The 23,536-nt window shown below is 35.0% G+C and overlaps 1 protein-coding gene and 1 pseudogene across 15 annotated transcripts in view; both read right to left on the reverse strand.

Moving 5' to 3' along the window:
• Positions 1 to 23,536, reverse strand: part of GPHN (gephyrin) — a 710,040-nt gene that overhangs the window by 22,681 nt on the left and 663,823 nt on the right. For all 15 annotated transcript variants that reach the window (XM_037005467.2, XM_037005787.2, XM_037005423.2 and 12 more), the window contains 2 exons: positions 12,076 to 12,163; positions 3,982 to 4,055 (listed from right to left, as the gene is read on the reverse strand). In XM_037005467.2, coding sequence (XP_036861362.1) covers positions 3,982 to 4,055; positions 12,076 to 12,163 — 162 coding nt within the window. The remainder of the gene's footprint in view (positions 1 to 3,981; positions 4,056 to 12,075; positions 12,164 to 23,536) is intronic.
• On the reverse strand, positions 13,902 to 18,147 carry LOC140843254 (large ribosomal subunit protein uL6-like; annotated as a pseudogene).

A 23,536-nucleotide genomic window follows, 5' to 3' on the forward strand; every position in this document is an offset into this window, starting at 1 on the left:
TGGATCTCTATATACAACACTTCTATAAAAATGTTTTTCTATTGACTGTTATTTAAGCCTTAGTACCCTGAAGTATTTCAAGAGCATTTAATTTGTTTTTAGTATTTTTCTGTTTTCAATTAGCCAAACTTCCAGGTTTTTTGTAGCTTTCTCTTTTTTCCTTCCTGGTAGTGCTATAGTCATGCATCCCAAATCCTGTTTCTCCAACCTTCTAGTTAAAGTCTGTACTGTTTTTGTGGGAGATTTATAGCAATCACTCTTGTATCAGAAGACTACCTCATAATACATGTTTACCAGATAACTGCCTGTTCTTCAAGGTATTTCTCAATTATTTAAAATTATATTCAACAATAAACATAAAAAGTTGTCTGCTATGATGGTAGCTTTCTGAAATGTCAGAATAAATTAAAAAACCATTGCTAGAACAAAATTAAAGCAATAGTAATTAAAAATTATTCTCAAATCATACTTCCTCAGGATTCTGACATGAATCATTACCATAGGGGGTGTGGAGAGGATGAGTATGAATGGCATTGGGGCAGTGGGCAGTGAGAATAGTGATTTTTTTTTCTACTGACTACCCTTTAATACAGAATTTTGGCTAAAATTTCATTAAATTAATGAAACTTGAGTAATGTAGACTCCATAGGGCATTCTGAAATGTCTATATAGGCAAAAAGTTATCCTTTAAAGTATCCAAATTGTTTTTATTTTTACTACTTTTATAGGTCGGTCTTTTAAAAGTGAATCATCCATTAGCTTTTGCAATAATATGATGAACGTTAACATTTTTTGATGATTTAGAATCATCATTATTAACTTATTCTACTCTGCTAGAGTGATATTGGGTCATAAAGCTGTTATGTGCTGTTTTCATCTATACACTATAACCACACACCACACACTGCAGTGTTTTTACAGTTCTTGTTTCTTTTTTTTTCTCCTCCTAGTTTTTTTCTGTGGTTCCCCTTAATGCTAGATTCCATCATCTTGACCCTTAAAGCTGGCTTTACGTTTGGGAACCAGAGACTAGTAGTAAGAGTTATATTGTTAGAATAATAATAATAGCAAGAGTAGAAGTTATTATTTTTAAAGAAACATCTGTGTATTACACCTAGTATTTTGCTTAATTCTCACGACAATCCCTCAAGGTGAGAATTATCATCTCATGTTATAGATGAGAAAACTGAGACTCAGATTAAGCAATTTGCCAAAATTACTCAGCTACTAAATAGAAAAACAAAGATTTGAACCAAAATTTTTCTAACTTTATGGCTCATAACTTGTTAAGGCTCTCATTGGGTATGCTGTGAAGGGGTAGTATGTCAACTTTGTAGTATCTATTTTTGGCTACTCTGAGACCCTGTTTGCTTACTTCCTGATTGTTTGCTGTATTTTAGAAAAATGAGATTAGACTGTCATATTGATTTACGAAAAGGTTATTCGGCAATGATTGTTACTCTGTGATGAAAAGAATTTCCAAGATACATTCTTGACAATAGCTATGTTCACTGTAGATGGGCTATAAAAACTGTGATTGGTAGATCTTGTTAATAATACTTCAAATGCTTTTTTGAGTATCTGTGTATCTAAAGTGAAAGGTTAATTGCATTCTGAATGCACTGTATGTGGGAAGAGAAAAGCTAAATTGTTCTTGAGCTTTTTGTATCTCTTCCTGTTCTTTTATTACAGAGCAATGACCTTTAAGTTCTTCTTATTTTAGACAAGTATATAATTCTGGCCAAGTAAAGGAAGCCCATTTAAACTTCTAAACCACTTGCTTATAGCAAACTAACACACACAGTAAGGGTGAGGAGGAATGCATAACAATACTGTCCTTTTACTGTATTTAAAGTCAATTTAAATCATCTTTTGTATTTTGAAGATGGTACTTGTAATATCTCTACAGGTACTTTAAAAAAGACTCCATTACAACAAAAAACATTTTGTTATTGTATTGCTATCATGAGTATTCTATTTCCAGACTGTGAGTTTTTATTTAAGCTCTGGAAAGCCATTTCCTTGAATTCAACACCCATTCAATTCTCTTGAGATCAAATTGTAACAGCATTTATACAATGAGTGAGGTCACACACTGTTATGACTTCAAGGGGAGAATAAATATGAGCATCTCAAGTTGAAGTAAGTAGTAAGTAATACTGAAAATAAAAAGAGTACCAAACTATACAGCATAGGTGCTGAGATTAATTTAAATAACAGATATTACAAATAACCCTTCAGAGGTGAGGATGAGTAATGTCAATGTCTTTCTCAGTGCAAAAAACAATAATTCAATTTTTGAGGTTAATGAAAAGCACACTGACATGCTTTTGAGATGTTCTCTGTATTCTAATCAAATTAGTACTGCCTGTAGGGGCAGAAAAAAAGCCTGGTGCCCATAGCATGATAATATTTATTCAAAACAAAATATTCTTAATAAACATGATCCAAACCCAATAGTCTCAATAATAAAAGGGCCTTGTCAGTGGCCGCCATATTGGGGGCAACTATGGAAATATAATGCCAAGAAGTGTAAATTCTAACTGTGGAGAGGTCTTTAGGGATAATCTTTTCATACTTGAAGGTAAAATCATGGAGGTAAAGACTAATCTCTCTCTTAGAACTGACACAAGGTACCCAATAAATCAAGAAACTTAGGAGGGCTGGCTTAATACTTACAAAAGCCTCCTGGAATTTGCTGATAGTTCCCATAGCTCACTTGTACAATTGGCAAGTCTCGCCTCTCTTAGGGTTCACATGAGCACCTATCAGAGTGCAATCCTGACAGCACGGAGGTGTGCTGGAAGACTTGCCCACACAGTGAACAGGGAATCAAAGGCTCATAGGGTAGCAGGAGTCTGAACAGGCAGACTACTGCTTAAAGACTTGGCTATACACATTTCATCAAAATCAGTGTTTGTCATTCTTTGAGGATTTACAACTGATTACAGAACTTCCATCAACCTTCTTCATGGAGTTAATAGTTTTTAGATGTGCAAGATCTTGGTATGTGGTTATTTTTTTTAACTCTTGGAATATAGTAATAGGCAGAATGAAACACTACTTATGAAGTATTCTTGCAAAGGAAAAAAAACTAAATCTGAATATAATCAAGTCTTTAGATCTAAGGTCCAGGCTACAGAATATACTGGAGAGGGAGGAACAAGTTAAACACCATCACAGGGAAGCAATCAGTCAAATCCATTTGTTAGGACAAATGATTCAGTTTCTTCAGCAAGTCAATGACATGACAAAAAAATGGAGGGGGAGTAAATGTTCTTGTTTAATAGAGATTTAACAACCAAAGGCAGTGAGTGGACCTGACTTGAATCCTAATTCAAACAAAATATATGTAAGAAGGTATTTTTTTCTTGATATTTGGGAGAATTTTGAATGTGATCAGGATTAGATGATGTATTTTTATTTATTTTTTTTGGTGAGAAATATCATTGTGATTATGCAAGAGAATGCTGCTGTTGTTAATATTTGAGAGGTACACCCAAATGACATGTTTAGGATTTGCTTTAAAACAATCTAGCCACCTGTCCCCTCAAAAAAGGTGGAGGAGGGGACTGATGAAACAATTATGGAAAATTGTTGATAGTTATTGAAGCATGGGGCATTCATTGTACTCCCTACTTGTGTATATGTTTGAGAATTTTCACACTAAAATGCTTTTAAAACGAGAGAAAGAGCAGTATGGAGAAAAAGAGCAGAAGAGAAAGAAGGAACTAGATGTGGGAATTAAAAGGACAACAGCTTGGAAAGTTGCTTTGCTTTGTTTATACAAACCCAGTGATTTGTAAGGAAGATGAATTCTCATTTCAGATAGGAGCTACCCCTGTTCAAAGAATTCTAAGACCATATTTCTTTTACTAGAATAAATAATCCATAACAGAAAATGTAAAAAGAAGGCATATAAAATTTTGTTAGTCAAAGCAAGCCAAACCAACCCCATATGAAATAAGATTATTTTCATACCCTGGTTTCATAAAAACCCTGCCAAAATGGATCTGAGCATGAAGATCAATGTCCAGCACCTGCTTGAGATAGTCCTGCAAATATGAAAAATAATCACTTTACTTTCAAACATCCTAATATCAGATTTTCAAAATTTAAAATGAATTTATAAGATTGAAAGGAAAATAATCACCTTATTTTAGTGAAGTTGATTTAAGAAAAATATTACTTCATCCCTTCATTCCTCAGTCATTCATTTATTCATTCAATAAATATTTATTGAGCACCTGGTATATGCTGAGTACCAATCTAGGGGTGGGGGTATATAGCCTTGAACAAAAGAGATAATGTCCCTGCCTTCATAAAAAGTGCATTCTAGTTGGAGTAGTTAGATAATAAATCAAATAACCACATTAATATGTAAATCATTCCTTTATAGGTCATCATCCCTCTTTTAACTTTCTGGTTTCCAGGAATAAGTCTCATCTTTTAAACATCATATCTATGATTCTTGTATTTTCTAGTCTCCTTTTACCAATCATTGCTCTCATCTGGCAATCCTCTGCTTACCCAATCCCATTCCTCTGTCTCAATCTCTCTCTGTCTCTCTCTCCATTCTAGCAAGATACATTGCTTTCAGTTTCTAAAGCTTTCCTGCCTCCAGTCTTCAAAAATGTTCTTCCTTCTGCCTGAATACTCTATCCTCCTTGCTCCACCTCACCTCAGTCTCAGTCATCTTCTCAGCCTCCTCTGAATTCCCTAGGCTGGAAGACAGATCGATTAGTTATTTGTGTAATCTACTACATTGTTAGAAGCAATACATTTAGAATCATTATTTCCTGATGAAGTGATCCATTTAAATATATGATATGTTCCTCCTAATATCTAGTAATCCTGTTTACCTTAATTTTCTCTGACAACAACAGTCACTCCAGCTATCTTTCACTGTAACTCAAAAAAAAATCTATTACTTTTCAATTTGTTTTGTCCTCATACAAGGTGAGTCTCTTAAAAGCATCATACAATTCATTTTTTAAAAAAATCCAGAATGACAATTTTTAATTGGAGGGTTTGGTCCATTTACATTTGATATAATTACTGCTATATTTCAGTTAAAAACTATCACCCTACTACTTGCTATCTGTCACTTTTGTTTTTATTTCCTTTTTTCTTCTTTTGTGCCTTTTTTGGCTTCACCAAATTTTTTTGGCCATTTTAATTTCTATTCCATTAGCTTGTCAGTTACAGTCTTTTATTATTATTTTAGTGGTTATTTTAGAGATTACAACATGCATTCTTTATTACCATCTACTATAATTTGGTATTCTTAGGACTTCCCAGGTAGTGCAAGAATCTTAAAACATGTTAACTGCATTTATTTCTCTTTGATTTTTGTGCTAGCATATGCCATATGTTCCATATATATTTTAAGTATTGTATAGATATGTATATATATTTTAAAACTGTTACTTATATTTTGCTATATATACTAGACAGTATATTCTCTATTTTTATAATTTAACATATATTTATACATATATTTAAATCTTATAAGATATATTATTTTACACAATCAACACTCTTTTACATTTGCCCACATATTGACCCTTTGTTTTGCTCTTTATAGGCCCTTCTGCATTTTCTTCCTTCCATAATCTTTCTGAAATTTTTGCTAGATGTAGAGTTCAACAGTAGCAGTTATTTTCTTTCAGTACTTAACACATGCCATTCCATTGTTTTCTGAATTCCATCATTTTGGTTAGTTTTATTATTGGAACTTTGAAGGTAATGTGTCCTTCTGGTAAGACTTTCTCTTCATCCTTGGTTTTCAGTAGTTTTGCTATGATTACCTAGACATAGTTTCTTTGTATATGTCCTGCTTGAGATTAGCAGAACTCATTGAATTTCTGGATTGATGTTTTGTATCAATTTTGGAAAACACTCTGCCAGTATCTTTTAAATATTGCTTCTGCTCACTCTCTTTTCTTTTTGGGACCCCAATTACACATATGTTAGACCTTTCACTATATCACATATGTCTTTTATGTTCTTTTCCATATTTTCCATCTCTTTTCTAAAATTTTCATTTGCTTCTTATGAGTATTTCTAGTTGTCTAGTGAAATTCTTCATTTTGTCATTTTTTTCTTAAACATATTAATTACAGTTCTAAAAATTCCACATGAGACAATATAAATATCAGGATCATTTTAGAGCTGTTCTATCTTGTTTTCTTTTCTTAACTTTTGGTCATTTCATCCTATCTCCAGCATGTCTAGTAATTTATAAAACTAGAAGCCTAAGCACTATGTATGAAAAAATGGAAGAGGTTCTGGGTGATGATGTATTCCCCCAGGAAGGATTTAATTTCTTCTAGCATTTAGTCAAGGCAAACTAAGATTACATGGATTTAATCAGAGATTGAGATCATTTGGGGCTTGATTTCAGTCTTTGTGGAGGCTGGTTTATTTCCAGTTTGTTCTTATTCTTAGAGTACAGCCCTTCAAGGGTTTAAACTGAAATATTTAAATATTAAGCTGAAATATGAAACTGAGATATTTGCCATAGCCATCCCTCTATGGAAGGCCCTGAACTCCTAATACTGCTGAAAATTCTGCATATTTTCTTAGTTTCTTAGCTATTCTGTTATGCTTAGCTTCTTGGCCTTTTGTATCATTATGTGATAGTGACTTAACAGTGAACAAGACGACATGGTCCTTAACACAAAGACATCCTGTTATATTCTACTGGCGGAGACAGTCTTTAATAAATAAACCAATAAATAAAATAATTATAAAGTGTGGTACATGCTATGAAGCAAATAAGTAGGTGCTGGATAGAGAATAATGGAGTGAGGTAGAGAATAAGGAAAGGTGATTTTGAAAGACACAGTGAGGATGAGAAGGATTCAGTCATTTAAAGTGTGGAGGGATAAGAATTCCAGGCAAAGGGAAATACATACAAAGTTTCTAAAGCAGTAAAGAAAGATGCATCTGGAACTCAAAAAGACAACAGAAGGTAGTGAATGTGTGGGAAAAGGCATAAGGTAAGGTTGGAGAGACAGGCGGTTATATCTACAGAAACTTACAGATTATGATACAGTTTGGAGAGCAGATATGCTCATTACATATTTGTTAAATGAATAAAGGTTTTGTTTTTCTTGAAAAAAATCTTTGTTGTTAAAATGTCCTTTTTCATTCTGACAGAGAGAAAGTTTGTACATAGCAATAAAGGCTGAGAGTAATTGCTGTTTTTAAGTTTTTGTCTACCTATAGAAGCAGCAAGGATCTTTGACTGATATTCTGAAAGCTAGAGTAAGATAGGAAGAAGAAGAAGAATTGGATGAAGGAGCAAGAGTTTTTCCTCAACTCAACTCAGGTAAGAATAAGGAAAATCAGAAAAATTGTGAAAGACTTTGAAATGGGCAAAAAAGATTATTGGATGTCCAGTGTAGCACAACCATCTGTGTTATTTGTGCCTTTCATGTCTTTGAGTTATCTTTCACAAATTAAGCTGTGGAAAACTCATAGTGAACATGATTATTATCCAAAGAAATGCAAATTAATTATGCCCATTGAGATGTTACTGATTGCCTGTGGACAAAGAACAGTTTTACATCTATTAGTAAATTTATCTCAGCATTCCTGATTACCTGTATGTGTGTATTCTTTGAGTTCTCTTTTGAGCCAACTGGTATGTCTTACTGGTTCCCTTATTAATTAATGAGTTAAACAAAATCTTTCACATGTGTTGATTTTATATATTTATGAGATTCATTATTTTATTTTTAAAAAATTACACTTTAATAATTCTGAAAGTTCCACTAAGATGCCCCATCGATTTACCTGAGGGAGCCAGGCAAATTTGGTTGCCAGAGAAGTGTAGTTTATGGGTACCTTAAACCTGGGCACATTTTTCCTTGGATCCTGGACTGAATGCCAAGCAGCAATAAAACATGAACCCTGCTAACTTTTGGTTTCTCTAGTTTTGTCTGTAGTATTGATTTTGGCTTTATTTTTATTTCTGTGCACGGTCATTAGATACTCCCCCTTGTGGTAAGCCATGACTGGGAATTTGGTTTTATGTCTGACCATATAGATGGATGATAAAAATCCGTTCTCTGTTAGAAAAGAGAACAAAGACAATCTGATTTGTCTGTCTTTCTTGTTTATTTGTCTTACTATAATTTTGAGTCTTAATCAATTGAGAATTTTGTGACCTCTAGGTAGGAAAATAGCTATTTGTAGACTGATTCGTTTTTTTCTGTGTTTACTCCTGACCTGTGGGTGAGGCTGTAGAGCTGAAGTATGTTCTTTATGCTTCTGTGTGTCTATGTGTCTGTGATCTTGAAAGGCATTTATCTTGTTTTGTAAGTGCAAAATATTTTCCTATTTCTGGATGGTACTCATAAACTATGTGACTGTGAGACTGCCAGGCAGAGTGGCCTTCCTTGGAGTGCGCTACCGATTCAGGATGCCCACCCCACCACTGCCCCTCTTCATCTGAGTCTGAATGTGATGGAGGTGTTCTGGGGTGGGCAACACAAGAGTCCCTTAACCCCAAACCTCTGGTGAGAACCCTGACCTCACGGCCACAGTAAAGTTTGCTTTGCCAGGACTGCGGGTGGGGAACCAGAGTAAAACAAATATATTGTTCTGGGGCTCTGTTCTGATTGACAGAGAGGGATACATAAGTATTTATATAGAATATTCCTGAAATTACCAGCTAATAAGGAAATTGAACTTACAGTATTTTAAATGTGTTAACTAAAAATATTCTTATAGTTTTAAGAATCAAATTTCACATAATTAAGGTAAATCTTTGGCAAATAAGGCTAGCTAAATTAGTTTGGTAATTAAGAAAACCCAGCCATGTTCTTTCTTGTATTTATCAGTGTTAAGTATGACTAGGCAAATACATTTTATTTCACTTAAGTTTGGTTTTCCTAATCTTTTATGGGTTTATTCATCAAATAAAGTAAAACTATTCTTATGTAATATTTAAGACTGTGAGAAATGTAAAATTTGGTTTAGCAAAATTGAATCATTATTCTGACAGTTTTAATTGTAATATTAATTATGTGTGAGGTATGTCAAAAGTAACAAAATCTTGAACTGATATTAAATTGGTTAATTAATGAATAATCATCAGATATCTAGATGATTTCTAAGTACGAATACTGGATCACTGATTTGTTAAGCATGAACTTAATATACAGATCTTCCTTAATTTACAAGGACGTTACATCCTGATCAACTCATCATAAGTTGAAAATGTAAGAGGAAAATGCATTCAAACACCTAACTGACCTACCATTATAGCTTAGCCTAGCCTACATTAGATGGTTCACTTACCTTAGCCTACATTTGGGCCAAATCATCTTACTAAAAGCCTATTAAAGTATTGAATGTATCATGTGATTTACTGAATACTGCACTGAAAGTGACAAACTTTATTATATTTATTTGTTTTGATCATTGTTGATTAATTTTAATATTTTATTGCTATATGGTTATGGATTTGAAAAACAGACTCAATGAGGCCTATATAGTTAAACAATACTCCTACTGTTAAATGATAAAGGCAAGCCTATGACACTAGCTTTTTTTGTGGTCAAAAAAATCTTTTGTGATTATTTTGATCATATGGAGTTGGGGAGACACTGCCAGGAAAAATTAAAAGACTTTGAAATTGGCAAAAAATTACACTCTAGTGTATCTTTGGTTTTTGACACTTTTCGTTGTCTTTGAACTATTTTACACCTTTGTAGGTTATGGAAAATTTATAGTAATGAATATAATTCTTTAGTTTTCATAGCAAAAAAGGAGATATTGTTTACCTGAAACTTTCAGTGTTTTATAAAAATGAAAAGTCTTTGAAAAGGTTATGTGGAGCAGGGGGAGGTTGGGGGAGATTCTGAGGGAAGCAACATTGCAAGAGTCATTTCTCTTTGGCTACAAGGAGGATAGAGGTCTGTGGGTCCTGCAAGCAGTAGCAAGGGCCTTCCTCCTACCTTGAGGCTCCTAGCCTCCCTATGATCCCAGTGCTGCTAGCATAGCCCAAAGGAAAATAGACCTGAGATCTAATGGTACTACAAGAACACTCTAGATGTGTCCAGTGCAGACTGGTGACCTGATGTGTCTCCTTGATGCTCTGTTGCCTAAGCCCCTATCAGTTCCTTGGCATAATTCTTGGAAGGGTGAGCCCCATAATGGCTTAAATAAAATTTTCTGTCAGTTCTATATCATAGGTGCCCATAGTAGGATTTAAGATGAATCAAGCAAATAAATTTTTTGCATACCTGAGTTTCTGTACCTAAGTTTTATGCCCACCACATAATGCTTCTGGATCTTTCACTGACCTCCCTGTTTCTTTACAGTGACTGGTTTTTAGGCTCAGCTCTTGGGCAAAAGCAGATGTTCTGTGTCTTATGCTTTTTTTTTCTTTCTGCTACTGAAATACACTGGAATTTTTTGCAGACTAGAATTAATAGGTTGGCAGGAGTTTGCTGCATTTATGCTTTATTTCTTTCTTGTGGTTTCTCCTTCATCTCATTCCCAGAGAGGTAGGAAGGATGATTATTAGTTCCTACAGAATACTTTGGGCTGGCCAGTTCCTAAAATCTCCTTCCTAGTAAGTTAAAAGTTTAGTTTAAGTATTTTACCAGACAGTAAAATTAATAAATCCAGTATGTTTTACTATACTGGCCCTTTCCTTGTGAGCAAGGCCCTAGGATAAAGGATGTACTGCCCCACAATTAAGTTCACTAGCAACCAAGATAAATTATATAGGAACTACTCCCTAAAAATAATACATTTGATATTTAAACACTCTTTAACTTCAGGGTTTGCTCTTGGAATACTCCGAACACCACAGGCAGTTTGATGGTGATAAAAATAGACATGTTACAGATTATTTCTTATAGCTCTTCTACAATGCAGAACTCAGCCCTAGCCTTTGGGATCTCAGGGGAGGTCTGAAGCAATTTGCTCCACCTGGCCTAAAGACTTCTGGGAGACTCTGAGGGAAGGCTAACCCTGTAATAATGAGAATACCACCCATACTCCAACACTGTTATTCTTGGATGTAATTTGAGATGGTAGTCTTAGACTGAGAATCTCTCTTTCTCTTCTGTTATTTTTGGCAGCTGAAGTACGATTCTTAAACACTCAAACTAAAGTAGTGAACAGAAGAGAGGCATTCTCTGTTCAGGCCACTGAATTCTGACATCTGTTCTCAGAGCCAATAGAGCTCACTGTCCAAAGTCTAACTTATATTAGGCTGTTTTATAGCAAAGAACAATCATATACATAAGATCCATTTAAAAGAAATCAAGCTCTTAGAAAAATATGAATTCTAGTAAAAACTGCTATTATAATATTTTTATTTTTCAGTTCAGTCATTAATATGATATAAAAGAAAACTTGGAAAGGGATTATAGGCTGGATGAACATTTTGTGATCTCAAATATTATGAGTCAAAACATAAGGTGGTTATTGTGGTAAAGAATATTTTGCTTTTATATCATTCAATGAACCAACAACACATTTCATTAAGATATATAATTTTTATAGGACTAAACATATGCCATATGCAAATATGCTTAGTCTTATAAAATCATATAGCTACATATATATTTGTATGTTTGTAATTTACTTTTATCATGATTATGATTATGATTATTTGTCAAGAGGGGTAAAGGAATGCCTAATCCTCTCTTTCTTCCCTGTGGGGAGCCAAGGGTTCTTTACCAACTTTGAAATACGTGGTGTGGGAAGTTATCTTAAATTTAAATTTAAGTAGAAGGAAGGATCTTGGAACTTTACCTTGGGGATAAATATCATATATAAAGGAAGTCCTAATGTAGTAAAGAAATCTCAAGGGGAACATCAAAACCATTCTGCAAGCTGTGGGATTCTGCATGCTGTTCTTGAGGCAAGTTTTGATCTACCTACACTGCATCTCTTTTAGAATGCACAGAAATTTATGAAGCCCCAGCGATTTTCAGCTTTGTGGGGCTATAGTTATGGATACCAGATGTTTACCAGATCACAGTTAATCAACCATATGCAAGGATATTACAGTGGATAATTTTCATGAGCCCCATTTTTTCATACCTTTTCCCCCATGGATACACCCCCTGATGTGATGATGACATCAGCACGACTGATACCCTCATTCAAGGCATTGAGTAAATCATCTGGGCTGGAAAAAAAGTGAAGAAAAATAAATTAACACACAAGGAGAAGATTTTAGATATACAGTGCCAACTTAAAACTCAATCACCTTATTCACTGAGTAGGCATTAATATGAGTTCAGCACTATATTCTGTATGAAATGGGACGCAGAAGGGTCTCTGCCCAACAGGAATATAACTCTTATTGTGGAGAAGAAACCTTATAGGTGCCGAAGTAGTGACTATTGGATACTTTCACAGGGCTCTTTGTTCTATCTAAGAAGACAGCATAAGGAGAGACAGTGAGGTGTTGGTAGGCTATCTAACTGTTCCAGTTTGCCTAGGAATATCCCAAGTTGGTACTAAAGTCCCACCTCTTAGGAAATCCCAGGCAAACCAGGACAGCTGGTCACCTTAGGTGTTGGAGAGATTACACAGGACTCTAGAGGAAATATGACTTAAGTTAGGTAGGCCTTGGAAAATGCACTGGATTTTTACAGGTGGAAAGCAGTGGGAAAGGGCCTTGTAAGAAAGAGATCAGCATGTGTTGTTTCTGTATCAATGGAATGGGGAAAATGAACTGTTCAGAGTAAAGAACTTGGAATGACTGAATAGGACATGATTTTGGAGGGCCCATAAGCTCAAGCATTTAGACTTCATCTAATTGGAAAAGGGTGGGAGTATGCTCTAGAAATATGAAGAGCCCAAAGGTGTTTATTGGGAAAAGAAAGGGTAGAGAAAAAAAGAAGGCAGAGACTGTATGAAATAGTGTGAGAGGATAAAGGCACAAGATGAATATTAGGGATTGAAACTAGGCAGATTCTTGAGAGTCAACTGAAAAGACAAGTAAAGCAGTCCCTTAGATTGCACAGGTCAAAGGCCTGGGAAGAAGAGATGTTAGAAGGGTTGTGAAGGCCTAATTTGAGATTGATCAGGTGAGAAAAAGCCAAAACGCAGGTTTTTGTTAATTTGAAATCAAACCATGTCTTAATGAGATAGCATATGTTCTCCCAAATCTGTCATGAGAGTGAAATTTGCTCATGTCCTTTTGTCTTAATGACCTATTTGATGGGAGGAGGAGGAGGATGAGGGGCGGGGTAAAGGAAGGAGGAGGAGATGAAGATTTGAAACTAGGACATTATTTCACTTTTTCCCAGGGGTGATGGTGATAAGGAGAGGAACTTGAGATCTACCTGAGAGCTTAAATCACAATCTCTACAAGAGATAAGCTAGCTGGGAGGTGGCAGAGCACAAGGAATAAGAGTGTGAACTCTGGAGTTAGACTACCTAGGTTTAAATTCTGGTGCTACTACTTGTGAGATGTAGAACCTTGGTCAAGTTGCTTAACTTCTCTTTGCCTCAGTTTTCCATCTATAAAGTAGGGAAAATATAGGGTTGCTATGAGGATTAAGTGACAGAATACATATAAACAGTTTATGGAATAGTGCCTGGTACAAACTCAGTTTTCAAGAAAGCTTAGTTGTTATTGCTGTAGTACTGAAGTTTATCACACAAGCATATGTAACAGCCTAGCAGAGTTCAACCTTAGCTTGCTCCACAGTTTTTCTTCAGGAGAATATGAATGACTAACACTGAAGAAAATCATAGACTGGGCCTCACATACATTTACAGATCTATATGTGAAAAGCCCAAATGGCTCAATAGCAAGCTAGGCCTGATTCCAGCCTGAAGAGTTTCATTTACCATTAGGTTCTCTTACTGTATCTGGATAAAATTCTCTTTCCCAAGCACTGGCCTGTCCATGAGTGTACTGGGGGTTGCTTGGCTCTGGGGAATGAGCTCCCGAGAAGAGACAAAAGTAAAATTTTGAAAAATGGCTTACAGGAGGTTCAATCTACCAACATAGGGATCCTTCAAAGTCATCCAGTTAATTGCTTATGTAGCCAAAAAGGTACTCAGGTATTCATGAAAGGGAAAAAACTAAAAAAAAAAAAAAATCCCTGACATGGATTTTGAAGTTAAACTGGTTGTGCAAGCATCTTAAATGAATTATGCAAATAATGGGTGTATTTAAAATATTTTTAAACTAAGCATCTGAATATATTTTTCATCATTCTTTTTCATTTTGCTTTAGAGAAAAAGATAGCTAATTATTCTCTTAGGTTAAAATACTGTAAGACATGCATGTGATGGGTTCCAGATTACTGCATGCCCAGAACTCCAGGCCCCTTGCCTTACTGGATCATATTACCACGAAGTTGCACCATATGGCTGGCCCATGGAGTAAATGGGGAGAACATCACAAACCCAGGATGATGTGGAATATGGTTCAGGTGAATGGACAATGAATATTATCAAAAAATACAATTTGTGTCAGTATAAAGAAACATTACCTAATTTTACCAATCTTACAATATGTAATTTATAATGTGTCAAAACTACAGGATTATGATTAAGTCACTGAAAACAAAGCCACAGTGACATTGTACATCATGATGGTATTAATCTTCATAGGATTAATGTATCCTGGGACAGGCTGGCTGATGACTGAAAATAAACATACTTTTTATTTTTTCTAACTCATTTTCATACTATCTGGGAGAGAGATGTTTTCTGTTTTGTAAAACTGCAGAGTGGTCAACTGTCTACATGAAATTAGAAAATTTGCAGAAATAAACTAAAAGAGATTTTATGCCAAGTCCTTATTACAATTTATCATGGCTCAAAGAATACTCATGCTCCTTTCTATTCTGTGGCTGGTGGATTCACAAAGTCACTGAATCTCAAAGTTAGAAAGGTCTTTGAGGGTCACTGTGCTCAGTATCACAGCTGGGCACATCCCATCCTTGGGCCCTGCCCTTCTGTATCTGCCTCTGCCCCTCTTTTACTCTTCTTTCTGTTTTCACTATTTTGCATACTTCTGCTATAAGCCAGGGATTTAGTAAGAGATCATGGCTTAGTAGAGGGACAGGTCCCAATGTACAAGAGTCAGAGGATCTATAACTTCATTTATGTTGCATGTTGTAACTCCATTTATTAATTCACAATAAATCTGTGACATAGATTAACAGGTATTATGACCATTTAACAGAAAATGAAAGTAGAGATGCAAGACAGCATATTAAAGGCTAGGTAGAGGGGTGAGTGGCAGAGTGAGGACAGGAACCTCCTCATCAAGTGTTTGTTCTACCCTGTCCCCTAATCAGAGTGATTGTCTAGTTTTTTCAGGCATATAACATGTTATACAAGGAAAATTCTCCTAAGTATAGGCCCTTGTACAAAAGCATCAAGTAGAGCAAGTGAGGATCTGTCTCGGGTGATCAGAAAAGTACATGTGTGGATATATTAGTATAATTCTGGGGAATAAAACAAAAATGACCTGGAATCCTATATTCAGATGGAAACTAAATGGAATTTTGATTAAATATAATGTTAGGGCTTATTTACAAGTCATAAATTTGTTCTTTTTTATGATTCATATTATATTTTAAGTGATGAAATATTTCCAACATAGGATAATAGTATAACAAACATCTACATATCCACTTCTAAGAGTTGATAAATGCTAATATTTTTCCACATTTATTTCATATTCCCTCTCCCCCCAACATTTTTTTCCTCAAATCAGTAGTCTTTTATTGCATTTTTAAAATGCCACAGATAAGTTTAAGGAGTCATCTAGGATCTGCTGTTTCTGTACCTGTACAACTTAGATCTTATTCATCAGCGTGCTGAACTGTCCCTTTTTCAGAAACACAGATATAATCTGAAAACTTTCTGATATCCTTATTTTTAACTGTTGTGGCTTGCTGAATCAAAGCAGCTGAATTTGATACGAGTTCAATGTTATTTCTTTCGAGAATCAATTCATCTTTCTGGGCTTGAGATACTGAGCAAGCAATGTTTGACCTCATCCAACCCTGCAGATGTATTTTCACCCAAGAAATTTCGGGTTTCAACAAGAGAACCGTTCTTCGGAATAAGGATGTTGACGGGGAAGTGGTCTCACCTTGTAACAGGAGTCCAGTGTAACACCGTTCATCATGTTTTGTACATGACTACAGATAATGCTAATGGTAGCCAATTCCTTTCTATTTCCCCACCATTTGTCAACCTGGAGCCTCTTTTTTGTCTTTCCAAGGAGACTGAGCTTTACATTGATGTGGCTGAAGTGGCTCTGCAGGGTTTCTCTGGGGCCCTTCACAATAACTGTTAGTCTCTTCAGAGTGAAGTCGACCTTTTCTGGAATGGTGACAGTCTGGTTGCTGAGAATGGTCTTCATTCTCGCAATAGATGTAGCAAAGAGCTCCACCCCAACTTTTTTACTTTTAAGAAATAAAAACTGAGTTTTCTTTCTAAGACTAAGAGATTACTCTGAGTAATGGTAGGAAGAATAAATAACAAGGATTATAATAATGGATTATAGTAGGATAAAGATAATTCATAATTTTCTCAGTTTTATTAAATAGAACATACTATATATTAATTTTCTCAGAGATAGGATAGTAGAACTAAAACATTATAGTCTAATTTTATATGATATGACCTCATATAATATGACTTTGTGTGTCATATATACATATATATGTACTTATGATATATAAGATCAGTTGATATTTAAGGAATAAAATTAATGACAATACTACTCATGTTTTAAAAGAACAATGCATTTTCACACCTATGTGCTAATTTCACTCTTTGAGGTAGGTAGGGCAAGAGAGTGCACTGAAATCACAGAAGTAGTGACAGGTTCAAGATCACCCTATGTCCATTGTAGTATTCTTTAAACTACAGTAATATTCACACTGTGAAAGACACTTTGTTGTATATAGTATACTTTTGATAAAAGCTATTTATCATTTTTATCTAAATATATAAATCTTATTTGTGTATGACAGAGTGACAACAAAAAACAACATGTACTTTTAAATTTGAAATATCTTCTATTGACACTATGGGGAATGCTGAATTAAGCAGACTAAACTTCGTATGTAATACCAGTAGCTTCCCTTTTCTCAAAGAGCAGATGATGTTAAAGGGTATGTGACATCTTTTAATTATTCCTTCATTAACAACTGCAGTTTTAATTAGATTTGGATCGTGATTATCCATTTCTTTAAAGATAAATCTGTAACTAACATTAATCTTGATGTATGCACACTTTGTATCCATTTTCACTTGAAATATTAAGTACCTGCCCATTGTTTTCTTAAGGTACCACTATAATATGAAAACATTCTGCAAGAGAGTTGATTTAGTACTAAATGCTACAAATAAGTACTAGGTGACAGAAAATGGAACCGTTCATTGAAGGCCTGAGTGTCAAAAGGTCTAGAATTCAGTTTTGTCTCTACTAACTGAGATGACTTTGAAAAATGAACATCATTTTCTTTGGTCTCATTATCCTTATTTATAACATGAGAACATTTGGACTATGTCCTTTCCATCTCTAACACTGACTGATTTTAAGCACTTGAAGCTGATAGGGATCCAGTTTAATTAAGCACAAAGGTATCACTTTCAAGTTGACCCAGAAGTCTCCTTAAAAAATAGTAAGGATACTCTACCCATAAAGGCTGGGAAGGCCCCAAACTTTATAACTAAAGGTCCAGGAAGCACAGAGCTGTGTGCGTGTGTGTGTGTGTGTGTACATGCGTGCATGCATGCTTCCCTAGAAGGCTGGCAGCTTGCCATTGCTGCTCTGCCAATTCAGGAATTGTGACTTCTGTGCCTTTTACCGCTTGTGTTGTGGTACATCACCACCACTCTACTACCACTCCATTCCCATCAGATCCATGGTGCCCTAGCAGCTTTCTGATGGCTGAGGGTGAAGAGAACTCTCAGTAAAGCAAAGGAAAATACCAGCAATCTAAGAAGCCAGCAACTGGAGGGTGAAGGAATAAGCACAATATTTAGGACAGCTTTTAGTGAAAAAAAAAAAAACCCACAAAGAACAAAACAAAACACCTGCTGGGGGAAATAGATAATTTTAGCAACAACCACCACAACAGTTAAAGCAGTAATAGAGATCCATGTACAATATTAAAGGGATGGTCTGGAACAAAAACACGATTTTCAAATATTAAAACTTTATAGATGAAGGTAAATACAGCCCTGTTGAAAACTCAAATAGTGGCCTGGAAGACTAAGTGGTAGAACTATCTCAAAAGAATGTACAAAAATACAAAATGATGGCAGTTATGCAGGACTTGGAGGACTGAGCAAGAGACTAACATATTACCAATAAGAATTTCTATTGGTAAAAAAGAGCACTGTTAAAGGGAGGAAATAAAGGAAAATTTCATTTATTTGAGAAGACTCAGGGTTGGAGACAGAAAAGATTTACGGAGTTCCAGTAAAGACAGGTACTATTTTATAACAGTCTTGGTAAAATTTTATAATTTTAAGGTAAAGAGAAAAACTTACAAGCTGTAAGATAGAACAATTAGGTTTACTAACAAAGGAAAAAGAATATTGGCTCTGGACTTCTTTCCCATAATACCAAAACCTATAAAATAGTTGATTAACATCAATATACTCTGAGAAAAAAGGCCTGCAACTCCCAAATCCACTACTGAGTCAGATACCACTAACTTATTAGGATAAGAGCATGATACTTGTGAAAATGCAAAGATTCAGATAATAAATCAATGATTAATGATTTGGAAAAATGACTCTAAATGAAAAAAATTAATCAGATCAGATATTTCAAGAGAGGAGAAGATGAAGAGAGGAAACACTAGTGAAATACACATGCACATATTTAGGAAAACTGTACAGCTTAATATAAATGAATAATGATCAAATAAACTGAGGAATTATAATATATGTAGTAAATATGGATTCCCCAGAAATTGTAGAGACATACTGCAAAAGAAAACTTAATAATACTCCAGAATTAAGAGCATTATCTCAGCAATATTGAAAAGTTGAGAAGGTGGGGAGATGGAAGAAGTAAAAGTATTCTAGAGGTCTCATTGGTATAGGGGGTGCACAGAAGAAACAGAAATGCCTTGTAGGAATTAGCACTAAAAAATACAATAGGAGATAAATGTATATTTTGAGTAACAATTTGAAAGGAAAACATGAGGGTGATGGTATAGCACAACTTCCAAAATAATAAGGGGCTAAATGGAACAAATAGCACCTGGATCAAACCAACAATTGGGAAAAGGATAAGGAAGAAATGACAAAGTTGTATAAATAGTAAACATAAAGTAAGATGCCAGAAAAAAACATCAAGGCAATCATTTAGAGCAAACATCATGGTAAAGCAAAATGAACTTTACGCCAGGATCGGGTTTACAATAACTTAAGGCAGAGGTAACACTGAGCACTTTTTTTAAGCTCAAATCCTATTTGAATGTTATTTACAAAGGATACATTTAAAGATGAAAGTCTGAAAATAAAGTGTTGGGCACAAAGACGCTGGGCAAATGTAAATAAGCAAGAAAGCAGGAGTGGAATTTAAAGGTTAGAACTAAAAATCATAAAAATAGTCACAAATTGTGATGAAAAGCAAATTTATAAAGATAATAAAGAATATATAACTGTCTTGCAGGACATTTAATCTAGTTTTCTTGATTGCTCCCCCAAATCCCTGGAGACTGTAGGCACTCAATAAATGAGCTGAATGAACCCTGGCCACAACTTAATCTTTGGGAGTGAATAGTGTACAATTACTACAACTAAAATTATATTATGGGCAAATAATATTGTTTGTGGATGGAAGAGATTACTTAACATTTATGTAATCATAAATACTATCTTCTTTGAAAGGTGTCATGTAGAAGAGGGAGTCAATTTATTTGCTGTTGCTGCAAAGGGCAGAATTAGGACTAATGGACGGAAGAAACAGGGATAAAGACTTTGGCTCAGAGTAACGGAAAAACATCCTTACCATAAAAGCCCTCAAACAACAGAATGGGCTGCCTCATGAGGCAAATAGTGTATTTCTCAGTAAAAACATCAAATAAAAACCTGATGGCTAGATGCTAGCAATTTTCTCTACTACCACCACTGAGTGAAAGGTTAGACTTTCATTAATATCAGAAGTTCCTTTCAATCCTAAAATGTTGATTCTATGGAAATACTGAAATTTATATAAACAAAATGACTGTTTGCTCTTCACATATAGACTGAAGCATACAGGGAGAAACTGATTTGAGCATTACAATATAATACTTGCCTTATTCATCATATTTTTTTCCCTCTCACTTTTTGAACACCAGGCACATTTGACTATTTACCTGCAGTGAAAAAAATTAAAGCATTTTTTTCTTCCTTAAGCTATAGCTTTCACCTTCAACTTGGGAGATGGCTAACCAATAATGACAAATTCTCTGTAGAGTTCTAATTAAATCAGATGTTAAAGAAACAAACTTAACAGAAAGATAGATAAAAGAGAAAGGAGAAATATATCGCAAAATAAATCTATTTCAGAATGAATGTGGTTTTCTCAACACTGTATGTACTGATCAGTTTCTGTGAAGGAAGAACATGTCCAGAGGGTGTGATATCTTTTGGCTATTACATCTTTCAGATTTCAGTGGGCTTTGAAGGCTTTCAGTTCAGACATTTTTGCTTTGTAAAATTTGTCTGCCTTAAGCCATAATCCTGATGCTGGCATGAGTTTTATTTTTTCTTTACCTGAACTTTACTATAAAATTCAAAACCAAGATGGAGCCTTTACCCAAGTTTAGATTTTACGGATTTCAGACAGAGTATTCAGAATGCAAATGCTGTTTTATTTAAAAATATTTATTATAAACACACAGATGGACAACAGCTGCTAATTAGTTTCCTGATTCATCTGTTACACCAACTGTGAGCTATATCATTTTAAGATGAGTGAAGATGACAGTGGGAGAGTGACAAAAAATTCTAGGATTTGGAGATTAAAGAATAATGGCACTTGATCACACCAGAATAACAAAAAAATAGGCTCAGGACATATACTCATTTCTACAGAGGTAAAAGACAAATTTCTCAACTATAAATATTTTCTGAGTATCTTCTTCATGTATGGAATCAAACTACATACTACATACAGCTACCATTTAGTTCTTCTTCAGTCTCACTGGGTGTTCAGCACTACAGAATCATACAAAGACAGAAGAGAGCTGTTAAAGTCCCTGCCTTTAAGTTTACAAGCTAGTGTAGAAACACGTGATGAAAATTTAGGCACATTAGTGAAATAAGCAAGGAAATTAGTATCACTGATTGAATTTAAATACATTAATTGAAGTGAAAATACATATAAGTAGGGATGATATAAATATTGAGTGGGACAAAATGATTAGAATTGGTTTGGGATAGTTAGGAAAGGCTTTCTGGAAGATACTACTTTTTATGTGGGTTGTGTAAGAAAACAATTTCTAAAAGTGCAGTAATACTTAAAGGTTATTCATAGAAGAACCAGTAACATCAATTATAATAGAACTCTTAAGAATCAAGAAAGGCAACTGTAGTAGCTGCTAGAAAAGTCTGTCACTGAAAGTGGGAAGAATCTCTTGTATTAAACACATGTTTGTTAAGGTAGAAAGAATCTTTTTCATTAATCAATAGAAAATGAGACACCTCTGATGATAAATGGTCATAAAATAAATCTATTATGTTGATTTAAAAAATTTTAACTTTGGATTTTAAGCAGAAAAAGGTATTTATTCCATAAAGGGAGCAGGCAGTGACAATGACAAGAACTAATTAAATTAAGATCTCAATTCTCTCTGATAATTAGAAATTTCTACTTTTAGAACCTTAGGTAAGCACTGGGAAGTTAGGATATGTTAGGGTACGTTTGGTTCACAAATTGGAAGATGTAGGGTGCTGGGCCTTGCCCAAATAGTCGCTTTACTGTTAAGTCTAACTCAATAATTCCTGCTAAATGTGTCAGTTTTATAAGAATCCAATTTGCTATCTCAGTGCTTGTTCCTCTTCGTGCTTTAATGTGAAGAGGCAGCCTCACAAACAGGCAGCAGTAGGAGCAGGCAGTTCAAATCCAAATTAGCAGAATCTGACAGAGCCAAGCAGCCCAGCACAGTCTGAGTGGGGCAGGCTCCTAGGACAGCAGGTCTCCAGGAGGTGGAACCCTTTTCTTAATTATGGGAATTTCCCAGCCTTCAGGCCTTGAAAGGATAGAAGGTGTACATCATCAGTTTGGAAGCCACATTACTAAGCTGTTTTAACGATGTAGAAATATAAACAGCTCAATAGTTAAAATCAGTTTTAGGAATGATATAAATTCAATTAATGCTGAACTTTATTTAAAAAATGTTCCTCAAGTGGATTCTGTATATTTAGATAATAATTACTGCATGTTATATTCAAGAGGTAAATGTGTAAGATCTTCCATGTAAGCCTGAGGGAGCAGCTCCCTAGCCCTTTAAATTAGAAGCTTCCTAAATCGGTTTGGCATTCTGCTCCCCTGTTCCCATTTTATATTTCTTTTTTCTTTAGAAATATAAAATCAATCCCCCCAGGCACAAAGCTTTACATTGTACCTTTTTTTGGGATGTGTCTCAGTTACTAGTGCAATTCTGTTGTCAGTGACATACCTTCCTGCTTGCTCCTATGGCTAACGTTTTGGACTCACTTTGAAGGGACCGTGTAAGATTCTTCTGGATGGTTGCATAGTTTGAAGTTTCTAGGTCCAGAATTGTCTAATCTAGGCGATGCACTCCTATCTAAGTACTGTGGACACAGGGCTACCAAGACATGCCTTGTCCTTGCCTTCGTGGATCTTATAGTCTGGTGGGAAAGAAAACAACCCTCACTCAATATGAACAAATCCTTTTCCCACTCAATTTAAGCCACATAAGATATAAATTCTTCCAAGAAATTTTATCAAGAAACTGAAGAAAAGAAACAATGTAAAAACAGAGAAGCATGTATGTGCCCAAAGGACCAATATCTTAACCAAGTCTGGCCACAATTGCCTTGGCTGGCCCATGCAGTATTCCCAACTTCCTCATTTGTCTTAGACTCTTCCTCCACAGAAAGGAAACAGCAGCTCCTGCTGCCAAGGAGTTGAAAAGGAGGATAACTAGGACATGTACTGTCCCATATTCAAAGGAGAAATAAGAAGGAGCTTAGAGGCAGTTTATCACTATAAACTCACACTACTTCGTGCCAATTTGAAATCTCTAGGCCTGACTAGTTTAATACTCAGGCTGAACTCTGTCTTCCCCTCTTTCCTTTTCTATTACTTCCTGGCATTTATTAAGGAGCTATCATGTGCTGGCTTTGGTCTAACTTCTGAGGAGAAAGCCATGAACGACTTATTTCACATGCCTACCAGCAGTTGAGGAGAGCAGTTGTTTTAGTATTTTCCCACTGCTGTTAACACAACTTCTCATATATACAGACACTCAACAAATGGTCATAAAATAAATAAAAGAAAATTAAAAAATATTCTCAAATAATGGTGGGTATATGCCAA

This window comes from Manis javanica, chromosome 8 (assembly GCF_040802235.1).
Source record: "Manis javanica isolate MJ-LG chromosome 8, MJ_LKY, whole genome shotgun sequence".
Lineage (NCBI taxonomy): Eukaryota > Metazoa > Chordata > Mammalia > Pholidota > Manidae > Manis > Manis javanica.